We start from the raw sequence: 17,416 nt of genomic DNA on the forward strand, positions 1-17,416 counted from the left end.
TCATCGCTACGGGATTTCGAAATTTATTAGGATATTGTGAGATTTTAGGTCCTAAAATTTTCTTGCAAATCAGATATGGTAGACCATATGTTACATTTTAACTTCCTGTATACTGTATAGGTGTAGTTCCCGGGGAAAATTTTGTTTGGAAATACGGCGTCTCTTAACTATTCGTTTCAATGGGGGCGAGAAACTGGGGTGTGCCCCTAAATGTTCCATTTTCGAGCAGGGGTTATTTGAGACAGTTAAATGTTGTATGGGAAAAGGTATGGCTGAAATATGCTGTATTTGCTCCTAAGCAAATGTCGGCCTTTCGAGTCCAATTGTGTTTTTGTTAGTGCATTGGAAATATTTACAGCACAGAAAATAAGATAAAGGTGACAACTTTAAAACATATAGCTGACATATAGCTATTTATTCGCGAACGTATAAATCAACACCATCTACGGTACTTTAATACTAAGTGTAACCCCTGTCTAAATTGTTGTGTGCGTTTTAAAGCGGTGATTACATTCCTTTTGCGCCGGGGGGGGGGGGGGGGGGGCTTCCTAATCCAAGTAAAAAGGGGCTGAAACAACTTTGTGGGACACTTGCTCTCCAATGAATTTACGGGGCAGTAATATTGTTTCTTTTTCTGAGGAACATTTGGAAACATTTCCTAGGAACATTCAGCACAAGGTGCTCAGCTTTGCTTCGTCCCTTGCACAGGTCAGAAAGAATGGTAAGGCGACGTATTGACGCGTTCTGCGCAGTCCTACTCGTCTCCGTTGCCTTTGTTTGCGGTCAGCAAAGTGCGACGCTCATCGTCCTACAGGCCGAACGACATGAAGGGAATTTCACTAGTCCGGGATTTCCAAACAACTATCCAAGTAAGAACATTTCTAACTGATTTTTTAAATAATTCTTTTCAAACATCTTTAAATTTAACCAGAAAGAAAAATGGTTTACTACATAAACATCAACCTAACAGTACATTACAGTACTTATCCACGACAGAACAAGTTTGCCGAGTTTTTATGCCTATATACGATGGGTGATCAATATGTTCTCGGCCTCACCAAGAAATAACAAGCACAACTCAGATTTTCAGGCACAAATTAATAGTATGAAGTCTTTTATCAATATTCTCCAAATTACAAATCATTGGAGTCATTACTTTCCAGGCATTCGTTTTTTCTAAATTAGAAGGTAAGTGGGGGGAAAAAGAAGGGTGAATTGTCCACCTTTTTTTTTCGTTATCCCTTACCTAACGTTACTGGGTGTCGCCTGCAACATAATGATCACAATAATTTGAATTTTGGTACACATTTATGTAAGACTTTAGACATGTACGTGGGGTTATCAATAAGTCCTCGACTTTACCGAGAAATAATAAGCACAGCTCAGATTTCGAAACATAGATGTCAAGTATAAATTTCTATATAAATATGTACCAAAATTCAAATTAGTGTGGTCATTACTTTGCAGGCGACACCCAGTAACGTTAAGTGAGGGAGAAGGAAAAAAAACGTGGAGAATTGACCTGACCTGACTGGATGGGTCAATTTGCGATGCTGGAAGTTAGAAACCCAATTCCTTTTGCTTGAAATAGGAAGAGAATCATTATCAAACATTTTGACAATGCCTTTTGTAAATTTATGGCATGGGAAACTAGACCCACACATGTCTGATCACACTTCACACCACTTTTTTCTCGCCACTTACCTTCTAATTTAGAAAAAACGAATGCCTGGAAAGTAATGACTCCAATGATTTGAAATTTGGAAGATATTGATAATAGACTTCATACTATGAAGTTGTGCCTGAAAATCTGAGTTGTGCTTGTTATTTCTTGGTGAGGCCGAGAACATATTGATCACCCCTCGTACATGTAGTTAAACAGCAGAGCAGCTCCAACTGATAACATTGCAAGAAAATATTACAAAATTGCAGATTTTCCGATCAGCCAAGTTCTTGCAGTGTATTGATTACAGAAAACCTTTCGCAAATTGCAATCTTTATATTGTAATCTTGCCATAATCTTTTCGTGCTTTCTAATACACATAAATTTGTTGGTAAGGCCAAACATTTTTGTAAAACAAATATCAATACATCCTGTCTCTGCTCATTTCCAAATTACTTAACAAGATTAAATTTAGCCTTTTCTGCAGTCCCGACAGTGTACAGCATACTGTCAATATATGAGGTTGTGTGATCCTTGCCATCTTGGCTGAAAAAATATAAAAATATAAAAAAAAATAATAAACTATCATTCGCTCTTGATAGAAAGATGAATCATCATTTATGACATTCTTATTGCAGATAATACGAATATGACCTGGAGGATTGAAGCTGATAGTGATGATGTGGTGCACTTGAAGTTCGTCCGTTTTGATCTGGAAGGAATATTTTTCTGTCTCTGGGACTATGTCGTTGTGCACGGCAGTATCAATGATCCTGGTATGCTCCTTCGGTTCACTCCATATTTTAAATGTAGAATATATTCCTTGGCCAGAGCCATGGCTCAATTTATTAGGATATTATCAAAAGCACACAAAATAGAATAGAACAGACATGATATGCAATGCTTAACTTTCTTCCAACACAGAAGTACACACGGATAACATTTTTCACGACCACTGTCGCCTTCTTCTTGATCGTGATCGTGACACGTGATCTTGCGGATACGTGTCGTCAGCAATTGGTCAAACGTGCCAGGAAATTTATGACACCCACCGTCTCTAGATCTGTTCAGTGAGCTTCCATGATAAGAACATACATAACATTGAAATACTGTGTTTGTTTTATATATCAACATCATTGTTCAATGGCATTCTTTTTCTTCTACAGAGACGTTTTGTGGGATTGTGGTGCCGAAAGAGATGATATCGATTTCCAACGTCCTGTCGGTAGATTTTATATCAGATGATTCTGAATCACGGCCTGGATTCTTTGCAAGATACTGGGCAACTCCGAAGGGGAATTTTGGTAACACATAGCTATCCATGGTCGTAATATATGTTTCATGTTCGGTAGCCAGGCTCTCACAATATTGCGATACTCCTTTTATACTTCCTATTTATCACGTTATTCTGATACATGGTATAAATGCAATCTAACATATATTAGTAGAAGATTCAATGTATTCTATATATAAATCGTACGTTAATTTTTACGCATGCGCTCACCACCTAACTTAGAACTGCTTCTTTCAGCCGTTGGATTTTCGGCAAGGGTGGTTGCTTGATCGTTCCTCTTTCTATCACTTTTCAGTGAATCACACCGTCCCTCCAGAGTTTGATAAGCATTGCAAAGGCCTGAACTTCGACTGGGTAACGTTTCCCAACTTTTACGGCCACGAAAGTGACCAGGATGTTTTGACTTCACGGCAATGGGAGGAGATGGTGTCGGTCAATATTTCGTGCCATCCGCAAGTCCAACGTTTTCTGTGTGCACTCTTGATGCCCCGATGGCTTGCAGGAAGGTGACATAGATTTATGAGCTGATTAGTAGAATATAATTTTCAAAAAGTCGCAATGGCTCGATCATGTCATCACATAGAGCATCTGTTATATCTGTGGCATTCCGATCTATGGTTGAAAACACTGCCACTGGGCTTTTTTGTACATGCATATGCATTAATCGTTTATAATCAGGGCAGTTATTGAATTGACTTATTACAAAATGTATTCTCCATAGACAACCGGTCAACTATTCATTTAATGAATCAATTAGTAAATAAACCATATAATTGATTAATTAGGACATCGGACAAATATGCGAAAGCAATCAATGTCAAGTTGTAATTTCTGATCATTCATCAGATGGGGGGACGTTTCATAACCACTAGCATAACGTTGTAATTGTCCCTTAAAATTCGTCACCACCAAGTATGTTAAATACAACATTTATTTGAACGTTTTTAGTACTTCATTCATTGTCTTTTGGGATTTGTTGAATAAAATGTATTGTTAGAAATTCGAGAGGACGTCATTTTGTGACGTCATTTGGCGTCGTTGCTGTTCCGTATAACAGCAGAAGTCTTAGCAGACATAACTATTCTGTTAGCAATTCTTTCTGTTTCGTTGCATGTTTTAAAGTTTTCCGGTAGTAACCTTTTTCCACGGTTTCAGGCAATGAAGTCACATAACTGACGTCAAAATGACGTCATGTTACGTCATAGTGATGTCAAATATATTTTCCTCTAAATTTACTTGTACGACATTCTGTTAAGATTTGGTGGTCATACGATAAGTAGTTTAGGAATTAAGTGTGTGTGTGGGGGGGGGGGTTCTCCCAGGTCCCAGGATGCCAAGAAAAGCCCGGTATGAATAGGATTACGCATTTATATCAGAAACATTAACATTGCGATGGCTAAACAGTATTTCCTCTGCGTCATTAGCAAACAACTACCCTGCCAGTCATGGTGCCAGGAGGTGCGGTCGGCATGTTCATCAGCAGCCACTGACTGGACTTTGCCTGATGCCTGCCCATTTAACACCACTGAATGCGTCAACTTGGAACCTGCCGAAGCTAGTAAAGGTAGGAAGTTAGCAAAATGTAAAAACGAATGAAAACAGATTTGATACCTCTTAGGTAGTCCTATTCGGTGTCCTAGGCTAGCAATGCGCATGTGAGTCAACAGAATGGCCTTTAAGATTTTCAACCATATGCCGGACATCCATGCATTTTGTGCATGTCATCTAAAGTGAAGCACAGTCCTATGTGTAGTGTAGCCGTGGTTCATGATATGTGTCACGGTTGCAAACTATAAGTACACAAGTCTGCGCCCTGCACACGGTGTATCATCGGGTGCACGTTAGGGCATGGTCACAAAGGTCCATCCTCCTACGCAGGGTACATCTAACAGCCAAACGGCCTGTCTGGATGTACCCTGCGTAGGAGGATGCAAAGGTCGTGCGGTCAACTTTATGTGTGTTTTTTTTGACGGCCATGCATGTTTCCATCAGAGTACAGCTGTCTTGCAACAAAAAAGGCTGCCTTGGATCCTTGTCAGTTGATTCTGCCACAGCCTGTTTGAATTGAAAATCCTACCGCATCAAAATCCTACGACGATTGCACGACCTTTGTGACCGCGCCCTTGCTGGCACTGTACTACCTTTTTACTGCACCAGGCAGTTAGGTTGTATTACTTGTAATCTACTGATCAATCTAACCTGTATACAGATTGCTACTTCGGCAAAGGAGAAAACTACAGAGGAAAGGAAACTCGGCCCGAAAATAAGTGCCTCCATTGGACGAGTCCCGACGCACTTGGACCAATGGAGGCGCGCGACAACTGGGACAACCTACAAGAGAACTACTGTCGGAATTTCTTACCAGGTCTACTTCTTGCGCTAGTTATTACTTAAACCAAGTCTCTAGTTATATCTTAGGCCACAATAAGTAAATTTTATGGATGACATCCTCTGCAAAAATAATGAGATAGGGCGAAAAAAGATGGATACATTTTCAAGATAAACAACATAAACTTTGTAACAAGAATTGAAGTAACAAAACATAGTAGCACAGGCAACAAATCATTCATTCCGGTATTCAAAAAGTGAACGAGGGTATTACAAGTGATACTAGTGTGGTAGACACTTACGGGGTACACCCAGTTTATTTCGGGTTTGAATTAGAAGCTACACACCCTCAAGTCTAGCGACCATCTCTTCCAGGGAATTATCCTGAAACAAAATAACTGTATATAGGCTGAGAGGATATTCCTTCAGCTACAAAACCAACTGAGTTCTGATCCTTCAACTTCTCTAATTAAATAAAAAGGTAAGAGGGAAAAGGCATTTTTTCCATGTCAAAATGATGAACACAAAAAAAAAATGCAAAATATTGGGCATTTTCGTATTGAATAAAACCCATTATAGATTTTTACGGCAAGCATGTCTTATGTTGTCAGACAGAGAAAATCCTTACGAGTAATGTTGCGACCTTAAGCTAGCTGGACAACTGGTTCTATCTGTCTACCTTTCACAGATGAATCTTCAGAACCCTTCTGCTTTGTGAAAGAAGTCTGGGACGAAAACCAAACAGTCGTCTTACGTGAACCATGTGGTTTGATGCCTTGCAATGGTAAGGGTTTCTCCGTCTACTATTCTCGGTATTGCGTTATAGTAAAACAGAGCATTACTAATAAAGGCATTCTCCGCAGCAGTGGGACCACAGTCATGTCGAAACTCCTTATGGTCACCTCTGCTGTCTGGTGCACTCAGATCAGTTACTGACCGCCCTGCTTATAAATATTAATGAGCTTACCCTTATATGGACAGCCGTTGGGGATCGGGCGTAGGAGGATGGAGCTATGTAAGACGTAACATGATTGGCTGATAGCTTCCCAGCGGCCTTTGCGACATGGCTTTCGTAAACAGAAAGCCCAAGAAAGGCCTATTCTCTGATTGGCTGACAGCTGGTTTGTGGCGACAGTAACTGCTGGTGGGCCACCAGACAGCAGGGCCCCAATAAGCAATTAGCTAGCCGTTGTGGACTGTGCGTAGGAGGATGAATTAGAGGAAGGTTGGAGTAATGGTTAGCACGCTCGACTAGATCAAAGGTTCTGAAAACAATAAGGATAACTCATAGCAGTTTACACATTTGGATATGGAAAAGAAATGATAAACAGAAGCTGTATATTATGTTATTCACTATGTTTTTTAACGAGTTTGCTCAGTGCAAGGCCATTGATCACTTCTATGCACTGAACTATGCTCACTGTGGCAGCATCTCTTCTCCGTAAGTCAGAAACATCAAGCTTCAGCAAGGTCGACTAACTGACCCAATAGGCGAAATTCCCTACCCCGTTTTTAACGATGAATCCCCCCCCCCCCACCCCATTTACCCCTCTGTTTTTTGTTTTATTATCACATCTTGCCAGAACGCGGCCGCGGATGTGGAGTTCCTCCTGTTGTGGTATCGGGAAGCAGAAGTCCAGTATATAATTTCTACAGGATAGGGGATCACGTCGACATCAGCTGTGACGTAGGCTTCTCCATGGAGGAGGAAGACATGTGGATGACATGCATCGGAAACGAAAACTGGAGCAAGACAAATCCAACGTGCAAAGGTGAGCTTTGAGTTTAACCCTAGAATAAGCTGACGTGGATTCTGTACCATTGAACCAAACACTATGCACTATATATGTATATATATATATATATATATATATAGAGAGAGAGAGAGAGAGAGAGAGGGAGGGAGAGAGAGAGAGAGAGAGAGAGGGAGGGAGAGATGCATAGTGAGAGATAGAGATAGATAGCTATAGATAGATACATAGGTACATAGATATAGATAGATATAGATAGATAGATAGATAGATAGATAGATAGATAGATAGATAGATAGATAGATAGATAGGTACAAGCTAGATGTATAAACTATAAGCTTGCTTCTTCTAAAGCAGTTTTCCTTTGGCTTCGCTACTTTAGTTCTGTTTCTTAGCTGCATAGATGCATATTCCTGTAATGTAATGTTATGCAGGGCATCCGAATATGTTTTGGGGTGGGGGTGGCCAAAAAGTACTTTTTTATAGCAAGTCTATTCATGCTTAACGCACGAATATCTGATATTTTACACACAAAAAATGTATCTCGTGAAAGATCCATGAAGAATCTTCTTGTTGCCATCCAGTCGATCACAGGTTGTTACTTGCAAAAACACTGCTCCATCCAAAACGTTACAACCCTGAACTGGCGCCCAGCAGGAAACAGGTCAATGTCACGTTTGAAGGTGTAGCAGTGGACATCATTGACGCCGTAAGTGGGACATCTACATCTTCGTATTGAAGTGTACACAGTTCATGACCAAACAGTTATTACAGTTTTGCATCATATCATACTTTCCATTGATCATATGATTTCTATACATATCCTGGGGGTTGTTCGATGCAACCACTAATGTAGGCAGTGATCGTTTTCTCATCAACTGAGAAAAACTCTCTAGCCTTTCATTAATGTAAATGACGATTGAGAATTGTACAGAAGATTGTTCATAACATGACATAGTTGTTGTATGTACATCAGCATTAACTGTAATGTGTTTGAACATTTTATGGTTTCAGGACGCCAAGAACGAGGACATGTTCTCAGCGATTGCCTTCAGGCTAGTGAGTATCATGGCGCTTTATAATCTGGCACCGTTTCTGTCAAAGATGCGAAAAACCGTGTTTGAACGTTGCTGTCTTGCCGTTTTCATACGCAGTTCTGTCGGTCTGGCGGTCACAAAAACGTTAAACGTGTCACAAAGTATCTATCTAATGTCCGTGTCACAAAGTATCTGGAAAGGTTGTTGAGTGTTTTTTCTTCTTCCAGCATTGGACGGACAACCGCCTGTCCTGGACCAGCAAACAGAACGACAATGTCAGAAACATCTCCGTGTCCAGGAAACGTGTCTGGACCCCCAAAGTCTATCTTCATCCAAAGTAAATATTCTTTTTCTCATTAGATACACGAAATCTAAGTACCAGTAGCTCCTCTATGAACTTATTTATAGAAACGAAGCTACTGCTTAATATTAATGATGTAATGAGGAAAACAATGTTCACGTCACTTCACGACCTATTTTTTATTCATTACTCTAGATAAAATTTGTTCCAAAGACCAATAACTGCACTTTGGATCAGTTAGTCTGTTTCTCTGAAGACTACTGGTTCCTAACTGACAATGACTGTGTCGATTGCTGCAGTGGCGACGCCAGATTTAGAGACTTCTCTGATGCCACTGTCACAGTCACCAGCGATGGGCTAGTTGAGTGGACCATCATTGATGTCGTGACGACAACGTGTGAACTCGGTAAAATTCAATAACATAATAAGCCATTTCTTCTTGTTCCAAAAGGCATAATTGTTTCAATATCATGCATCAAATACATTTTACCCCTTACATTTGTACAGTACCAACAATTATATGATAAAGACATGCATCACGTCATTATCATATTATGGTTGGTACTGTAGAAATGTAAGGGGTAAAATGTAGGAGATGGAATTTGCACAGTTCAATTGTTGCTGTTCCAAATAGTTTCAACGCACAATGTATGTACATGTTCATATTTCATTTGAGCTCCACCTATCAAACTGTAAAGTAATGCTCACAAATGATTTACTTCTTGGTCATTATTGTCCTAAAATGCATCATACTTTGTATGTATGCCCAGAATTTTGAGTTGTGTCCCATGTCTCTGGCTGAGGCCGAGAATATACCGAACGACCTTTGAAGATAGGTAAAAAGAAAGAGACAGATACTAAGATGAATCTTTTTATCTACAGATTCGGCTCTTTTTCCATTTGATACCATGGGGTGTGATGTGTGTCTGAGAGTAGACACTCGCTTGGTAAGGTTTGGCTGCGCGGAAAACGTTACCGAGTTCAAACCCCTCATCGAAAGTTTCATGACTTGTGACTCGGACGGTCGTGCGGAGGAGGTCAATCAGTGGTGGGCAAAGTGGAAGGTATGGAAGTGACCTTTTAGATACAAATGGAAAATTTTTGTCATATGAGGAATTATCGCTGAAATTTGGGAAAATTCTTCAAAAGATGGAATATAATCAAATAATCTCCGCTATCCCAAGCACCTGGAAAAGACAGCTTAAGGATAAACCACTTACTATAGGACCTAGTGCACCCTTCATATCAAACTATTCCTGGTTGGGGGCACGTAAGATAAATAAAGATATATACATGACAACTCTTTTAACAAATAACGTAGTCCAAACCCCAGTTAAAATCCAAACATATTGGGAAGAAATACTTGACATAATAATACCATGGAAACAAGTTTTTAGACTGGTATACAAGACTACAATATGTCCGAGACTAAGATTTTTCCAATTTAAGATTTAATAAATTTCTACCTACCAGAAAAATGTTATATATTTGGAAACTCTCGAGCTCGGACAGCCCTATTTGCATACACTGTGGAATTGAGCAAGAGGATACACTGCATCTATTTTGGGAATGTCCAAGAGTTTCCCAATTTTGGAGGGATGTTAAGAAATGGCACGAACGAGTATCGAGTGAACCATTACACATAGATTTAGCAAGTGTAATTTTGGGTGATCTAACAGTAAATTCCCCTAGGCTGAACAATACACTAATATTAATGGCAAAATTTTTTATTTACAAACAGCAAGAAAAACACCTATTATTAAACCATTTTATCTCATATATTAAGACTTCTTACAGGTTGGAATTTATAATAGCTTCCAGAAAGAACAAATTGGCAGTTCACTACAGTAAATGGGGAGAAATACTTCACATCCTTTCTTAAACCCCTCTATTTTCCTTTTGTCTTTTGTTACTCTTGTGGTTTTGCATTATTCGATTATTTTCACTAGTATTTAAAGCGAAGTGTTGTATTGATGGTTTCTTATGTGTCTGTACTTTATTTGAGATTATTCTTGTGTACAATCTACCATTAATTTACACTGATGTTACTTTTCTTATGTAAACGATACTACCTTATACTGCTGTATTAGTTTATTTGGTTGGTATTATTTTCTTCCCGCTGTAGTATTGTTATCTATTTTTGGATCCGTGGTTTATGTTTATGTTTTGTCTCAGTTATTGTCTCCATCTCTATTCTCATTATGTATTCTTCTGTTATTTCTGTTTATTTAAAATACAATAAATATTAAAAAAAAAAAACAATATACCTTTTTAAAAAGCTGTCCAGAGGTTAACATAGAAAAAGATGGTATGGGTGAAGCGAGTGTCGTTATTGGCAGCAACATAAGAGGTGAGAAAATAGAGAAAGCTAGTTTGAGGCTGGTGATGTACTGCCTCCTTCGGTCGATATTGACCATAGTAAAATCCTAATTGATGTTAGCCCTACAGTGTTGGCTATGGCTAAACAGGCTATACGAGAATGACAGTCTCTGCCACATAGGGCACACCTATGAAGCTATTTTCAATCTTATATGTTGATGAATAGAGTTGCTACATTGCTACTTTGATTAGCCACATTGTGAGCATCATTCGTGTAAAGCTGCACGTCACGTGTTTTTGCAACATAGTTTGTTTTCATTCCCTTTTCTACCAGGTTAATGTGAAAGACGGTCTTGCCTGTATCAACATGACGTTTGACCGCAACCCAACGGCCGACTTCTGTACTACACTGTCGCCTGTCATCATTCTCTCTGTGCTCATGTGCATCATCTTTGTGCTGCCGGTTGACAAGGTTAGTTCAATAAGTCGGTAAACCGAGTAACTGCACATTACAGTTTTCTCACGCGGCGGCCATGATAAATCGAAAACGAGGTCAATGAGGCAAACAGACAAGCTTATTTCTAAAATTAGCTCCCATTTAGTTTTCCCCAAACCACACAATTTTTCACAACATACGATCAAATATTAAATGTTATATGCACCGAAAGATGTAACAATTTAGATTAGCGTAGACTGATCCATTAGTCCCTTAAGGGATGCAAATTGAAAGTAATAATAATGCAAATACGGAAATGCAGCCAATCCCTTATTTGTTAATTTCCTAATTGCCATGCTATCATTGGTCGAACTAGTACTGCTAATTATGATGGACAGTCTTTTGTTTGTCACATTGGCATCGGTTTTGATCTATCAATTCCGACGCGTGCGAAAGGCGCACTACATGGTTCTTAGTTGGTCGAGATGAGAAACAGTATGTGGTACCGACATTTTGTGATATTAAAACCCTCAAACACCCGAGTGGGGTCCATTTGGACCCCAGGCGTACATTTTGAAGTGCCATTTGAACATTTTTGATCTGAAGAAAAAATCCTTCCGTGACTTTGTCAGTCAATATGTCTTATACTTTCTCCTAAGTTTTTGCAAAGATTGGTACAATAATGTGGAAATTATAAAGAAAGTTTGTGTTCAGTCCCTCTGGGGTCCAAACGGACCCCAGCAAAAATGTGCAGTTTTTAAAACAAACTTTGGAAGCTAACTCCTTAACCACTTACAGTATGACTACCAAACTTTTAGACAATAATAAGAATATAAACCTAAATCATCACAAAAAATTTCTGTGTCATCAGCATGTAATTTGACGACATTATGACGTCATTTGCCTAATCAGGGCGGCCATCTTGGATTTTGACCAATGACGTCATGAAATTAGCATAAATTATTAATTTTAAGTCATGAAAATTACATTAAATTTTATAGAATTTAATTGTTGTCCGAAAACAGGTGTAGTTTACCAAGAAAACCTTGTTTAAATTGAAATTGTCAAATTTTGGCAAAAATATGCCTGTTAGAATATGGTTGCCATGGCAACCCCCAAAAATGATAGACTTACTTTATTGACCAAAAACTTTTGCAAACAATATTTTGTGATAAATTACCAAGTTTCGTAGCTTTAGCTCTAGCCGTTCATGAGTTATGCGACATAAATGTTGCTGAGGGCCTCAAAATTCCCCTATCTGGTCGGAATAGGTTTAGTGCAAAACGTGGTCCTTCTGAACTTTTGCATAAATCATGATAATGAGTTGGAATTAGCAACACCTTAACATCTCAAAATCTTCCTCTTATATTGACGAAGCAATGTATACACAATGATCGCCGATAAGAAATGGTACTGAGACTTTATGAACAAAACATTTTGGGGTCCGTTTGGACCCCACTCGGTCATTTTAGTCGCAAAAAAAGGTCGGGTGCTTGAGGGTTAAGACGACCGAGTTCACACCTAAGTTGTTTATCTGAATGGCTCTTAGACTGAAAGTTAACATTTTCAAAAATATTAATGAATCATGTTTCATTTTGATGTGCAATCCCTCTTTCTTTCTTTCTTGTAAAGAGAGAGAGGGAGAGAGGGGGAAGAGAGGGAGAGGAGAGAGAGAGAGAGAGAGAGAGAGAGAAGGAGAGAGAGAGGCGGAAGAGAGAGGAAGAGAAAGAGGGGGAAGAGCGGAAAACTTATGTGTATCAAGTCGTTCATTGTAATATAACCAGCTGCTGCCGCGCCGCGTCATACCTGCTATGCAGATACAGATATACAATCATCAAAAACCCTTCCTGATTAATATCAATGAATACTTTCAACCGATGATCCACTGTTTTTGACAGGGAGATCGTCTCTCTTTCGGGATGACGATTCTGTTGTCGATGGTGGTCTCTCTGGTTTTCATCTCGGATGTCCTGCCGACCAAGGGATCCATGCCTGTTATAGGTACGGGATTTAATCCATTATCTAAAGATTAGGACTAGGAAAAAGTTTTAACGTTATATCTCCGATTATGTATCTGAAAACATTAGGGTTGGTTGATAGGAACTCTCTCTTGTATTTAGTTTTCAGTCAAAGTGGTCCAGAAAATACTGTTTAACAATTAATGTAAAACTGAAGTCGTATGTACATGACAAAACATGTATCTGGAGTCAGGATAGTAGTATCCTGAACATCATGTTCTGATTATACAGATATGCATTCGGCACAAGCACAGTTTTTCAATTGAAACAGAAATAAAGAGAACGTGGTGGAACACGATTCTACAACGTCTTTTATCACTTAGATGTCAGATAAAAAATCTCTGTACCTTGCCAGGGCCAGAGGTTGACCAAAAAAACTAGGGCTGGCAGGTTTTTGCTAGGTCAAACAACTAAAATTAGCTAGGGCATAAGATAAACCTAACCGGACCGCAAACACAAAATTTTCGTTCTTAGGTCCAAGTTAGATCTGTTTCTATCATAACGTCATACGTATCTATAACCTTACATGCCATATGAAACGTTTGCAACCATTTTGCACAGTTTTATCATTATCAAAAAGATAATCCTTGGTTCTAAATTGATACGGTAATAACTTTTTTTCATTTTAGGTAAACTGGTCATCGTGTACATGTGCATGATGGGAGTTTTTGTGATCTACAGCTTAATAGTCATCAGGATCAGCTCAAGGGTGAGTCTCTTTTAAAAAAAAACATTATCATATAGTCTGGATTCATTGACCAACCAGGAGCCTGCAATTTGATATAAGTTACGAGGTCGTTATACCATTGGCCATGGTTTAAGGTTTTACGCCGATATGCCTAAACTCAGTTCAATGTGTTTTATTGTAAATTCATGCCCACGGGGCTGCCACACCTTTTCCACGTTATCTCCATGAAAAATGGAGATATAGTTTTGGGTATGTCTGTGTGTGTGTGTGTGTGTGTGTGTATGTGTCTGTCTGTCTGTGTGTCCGGATTTTTGTAGTGAGCATATCTCAAGAACCTCTTGATAGATTACAATGATATTTGGTTTGTGGGTAGGTGTTGGGAAGACAAAGGTCAAGGTGAATTTTGGGCCCCCTGGTATGTGACCTTGGTACTGCAGCAGAAATTTTTTGGATCTTTTGAACTGGATGTGCTATGGTCTTGATTTTTGGATGGCAGATAGCTTGTGACATAAGGAATATATGGTGTACATTTTGGCCCCCTAGCAGGTTGCTCTAGAACTGCAGGGGCATTTTTGTCAAAATCTTCTAAGGAGGATAACTGAAGATGGGAACGACACATTCACATGATATTTGGTATGTTTGTAGCTTAGAGATGCACATCAGAAAGGGCAAATTATGCAAACTGACACTTAATTTGTATATTTAATGAGGAAAATCTGTATTTGCAGTGTTTCCTTTATAGAACTCAAATACATGTAATATATGTATTTTTTGGCAGGTGGAACATTAGCATATACCAATTATGCAAATAAGTCCCTAATTTGCATAATCAATGTAAGAGTGCCATAATTCATTGATTTGGTAAATGATTGGACAATCGACATAGTGACCAGCGTAGGTTATTTGCAGGTGTACAAATAAGTAAGCATACATTATGCAAATGGCGGTCATTTACATAATTGAACTATTTCATGGAGATATGAGGTCTCCGAACCTTTGTTTTATGTGGCAATAATCAGGCCTGTGTTTATCACATATTTGCATATCAGAATGAGTTTTGTTCTATGTAGAAGAAAGACCTCCCGCCCGTTGTAAAGAAGGTGTTTCTCGGGCATCTCGCTCGCCTGGTGTTCCTCGGAGACCTGACCAAGCCAACACGTCGCCCCACTGTCGTGAATGTGCATGACATTGAGATGGTGGAAGGCCTGATGGTAAAGGACAGGTAAGCACACACACACACACTGTGGAGGTGTAAATCTGCTACCCCTTTCCAACTTGTGCCACATTGCACACATGCATGTTACCACAGATAACGTCAAGAAAGTAACGTTGTTAAACATCAAAAGTCTATTTCCACGTTAAGTAAAAACAAAATGGCCTCCTTCACCACGAAGCACCATAGATAAGGTTAAGAAAGTAACGTTGTTAAACATCAAAAGTCTATTTCCACGTTAAGTAAAAACAAAATGGCCTCCTTCACCACGAAGCCATGTCCAATGCTATTCTTTCGCCATTAGCAAACCATCTGAAGCCGAGCCAGAAAGTGTCGAAGTCCTGCTGTCTCTTCAGAGCCAGAAAGTGTCGAAGTCATGCCGTGGAGTCCCTTGGGACCTCAATGCCCTTAGTGATGCCGTGGAGTCCCTTGGACCTCGGGCCAACCCCAAACCACTGAGGCGTCGAAAGATGCTGCTCCGAAGACGGACTACCACCAGCTTGTTAAGGTCCTGGACCGTCTCTGTCTCGCCTTGTATGTGTTCGGATTGATCATTGCGATTCCCATTGTGAGGTATACCGCGCGCTAGCAACAACAAAGATTGACATAGAAACTGCTTTGAATCAATAATTGTTGAAGCTTGAATGAATGCTTGATGGTTATTGTAAATATACTGTAAATATATCGGTCCCAGCCCTCCCGCGGGTCGGATCGTCCTCCGGCCGTCGGGCGATCCTTCCCGAGGTCGGGCTGGTACCACGGGTGATACGGAATACACCGTGTTGTATTTTATTTATGTCATACCCACCTGAGAAAACACATATTTCGATGGAAATGCACAAGAAGTTGAGAAAATGTTGTGTCCTCGAACGAACAAAAGATTGTAACAACAGCAATTCTAACGTCCGAATACGGTATTCGAGTTTTCAACCATGCCTTATTTGGCCCGTTGGAATTTACTCGAAGGAAGCCTGTGTCATACAACTTAGAACCTGTGTGATACGGAAAAATATCACACGGTCCAGAACACCCGTATCGAACGTTTTCGCGTCACAGGTATGACATAATGAGGATTATGTAGCAATCCATTGGTGAAATTAGGCTTTGTAGATTTTGGAACATCGACTTAATTGTGCAACATTTAGAACAATTTTCCACATTTAGAATAGTTTGCATCTTTTAGAAGAGTTGGTAACACTAAGAACAGTTTGAAACATCTAGAACATTGCGTAAAATGTAGAATGTTTTTTTTTAATATTCATACAGCAATATAAATGTAATACTAATCTTGCTGACCGTGGTAAATTGTCGACATGAAGTCATTCTATCTTTAGGGCTGCTGTGGTTTGATGAGCATTGAGATCATTATGTATCATGACTTACCACTTCATTGTGGTTATGTCTTATGATGAAACAATGTAATTTTTCGAGGTATTATAAGCCATGTTGATTTGAATATATGTATGACATCCGCGCGCGAATAAATTTTCGGCCGTTTTCAAAAATAAAATAAAAAATGTTTTCAACCATACTCTAAATCGTACAAAGCAGCTTCAAAATAAGGGAACATATGATATGGATTGAATGGAATATAGGAAAACGTGTACGTATGTCATAGAACATTACAAGGTCAAATTAGATATGAAAGAACAAAAATGAAGAATCTGTTGTTCTGTGTACTATATTTTGTGTGTTCAGTCATTTGTTCAGCCTTCCTGACCACTTAGATTTCAGGCAACTTTTTGGTCAAACATTTTTGTCTGTACGCTCGTATCAGTTTTATTTTATTCCAAGAGGATGTCATCCATATAATCCAATCAACATATCCTTATTTAGATATTAATGTTTTACCATGCTTCAGGTGAGACCTAACGTCACACCTCAGTAGATACTGTAGTACATAACTCAGAAATCTAGTATGCAATAGTCTTGTGTGTGAGTGTTGTGAGAACAATGTTTTCTTTCTAAAGCTAAGGGCACAACCCGCCGTGCGTGCAAATACGTGCTGTCCACGTTTCCGAAATCTTTTTGGATCTGTAAGTGGTAAGTACCGCCTCCGTACGAACTCGTAGATCCAACGGATTTTGGAGTACGCAGACAAGCCGTAGAACTTTACGTGCAAGTAAAACTTTGTATGCCATCGGGCTGCGGATTCGCCCCCATACGTGCCAGTACGGGTGACGCGCTTGCCCTGACAGCCTGAACGATTTCAGAAATAGGTGGCGGGCGTTGTCTCTCAAAAAAACGTCCGGACAAATTGCACGTACGGCGGGTTGTGCCCTTAGCTACCTAACATGCCAAATGAATCACTGTCCTTGATAAGTTTACGTGGCAAACGCACGTGTTGTACGGATAGGTATAGTTCTAA

The 17,416-nt window shown here is 39.4% G+C and overlaps 1 protein-coding gene across 1 annotated transcript in view; it reads left to right on the plus strand.

Annotated features, from left to right (window-relative positions):
• Positions 1–15,599, plus strand: part of LOC118421148 — a 32,807-nt gene extending 17,208 nt beyond the window's left edge. The window contains exons 2-19 of the mRNA XM_035828309.1: positions 709–869; positions 2,302–2,439; positions 2,830–2,967; positions 3,253–3,463; positions 4,382–4,521; positions 5,167–5,322; positions 5,974–6,069; positions 6,869–7,057; positions 7,621–7,745; positions 8,051–8,095; positions 8,301–8,410; positions 8,674–8,780; positions 9,257–9,438; positions 11,028–11,165; positions 13,028–13,130; positions 13,777–13,856; positions 14,906–15,057; positions 15,353–15,599. Coding sequence (XP_035684202.1) covers positions 719–869; positions 2,302–2,439; positions 2,830–2,967; positions 3,253–3,463; positions 4,382–4,521; positions 5,167–5,322; positions 5,974–6,069; positions 6,869–7,057; positions 7,621–7,745; positions 8,051–8,095; positions 8,301–8,410; positions 8,674–8,780; positions 9,257–9,438; positions 11,028–11,165; positions 13,028–13,130; positions 13,777–13,856; positions 14,906–15,057; positions 15,353–15,599 — 2,508 coding nt within the window. The 5' untranslated portion in view covers positions 709–718. The remainder of the gene's footprint in view (positions 1–708; positions 870–2,301; positions 2,440–2,829; positions 2,968–3,252; positions 3,464–4,381; positions 4,522–5,166; positions 5,323–5,973; positions 6,070–6,868; positions 7,058–7,620; positions 7,746–8,050; positions 8,096–8,300; positions 8,411–8,673; positions 8,781–9,256; positions 9,439–11,027; positions 11,166–13,027; positions 13,131–13,776; positions 13,857–14,905; positions 15,058–15,352) is intronic.
• Positions 15,600–17,416: the final 1,817 nt, after the last annotated feature.

Source organism: Branchiostoma floridae, chromosome 8 (genome assembly GCF_000003815.2).
Source record: "Branchiostoma floridae strain S238N-H82 chromosome 8, Bfl_VNyyK, whole genome shotgun sequence".
In the NCBI taxonomy this organism is placed as follows: Eukaryota; Metazoa; Chordata; class Leptocardii; order Amphioxiformes; family Branchiostomatidae; genus Branchiostoma; species Branchiostoma floridae.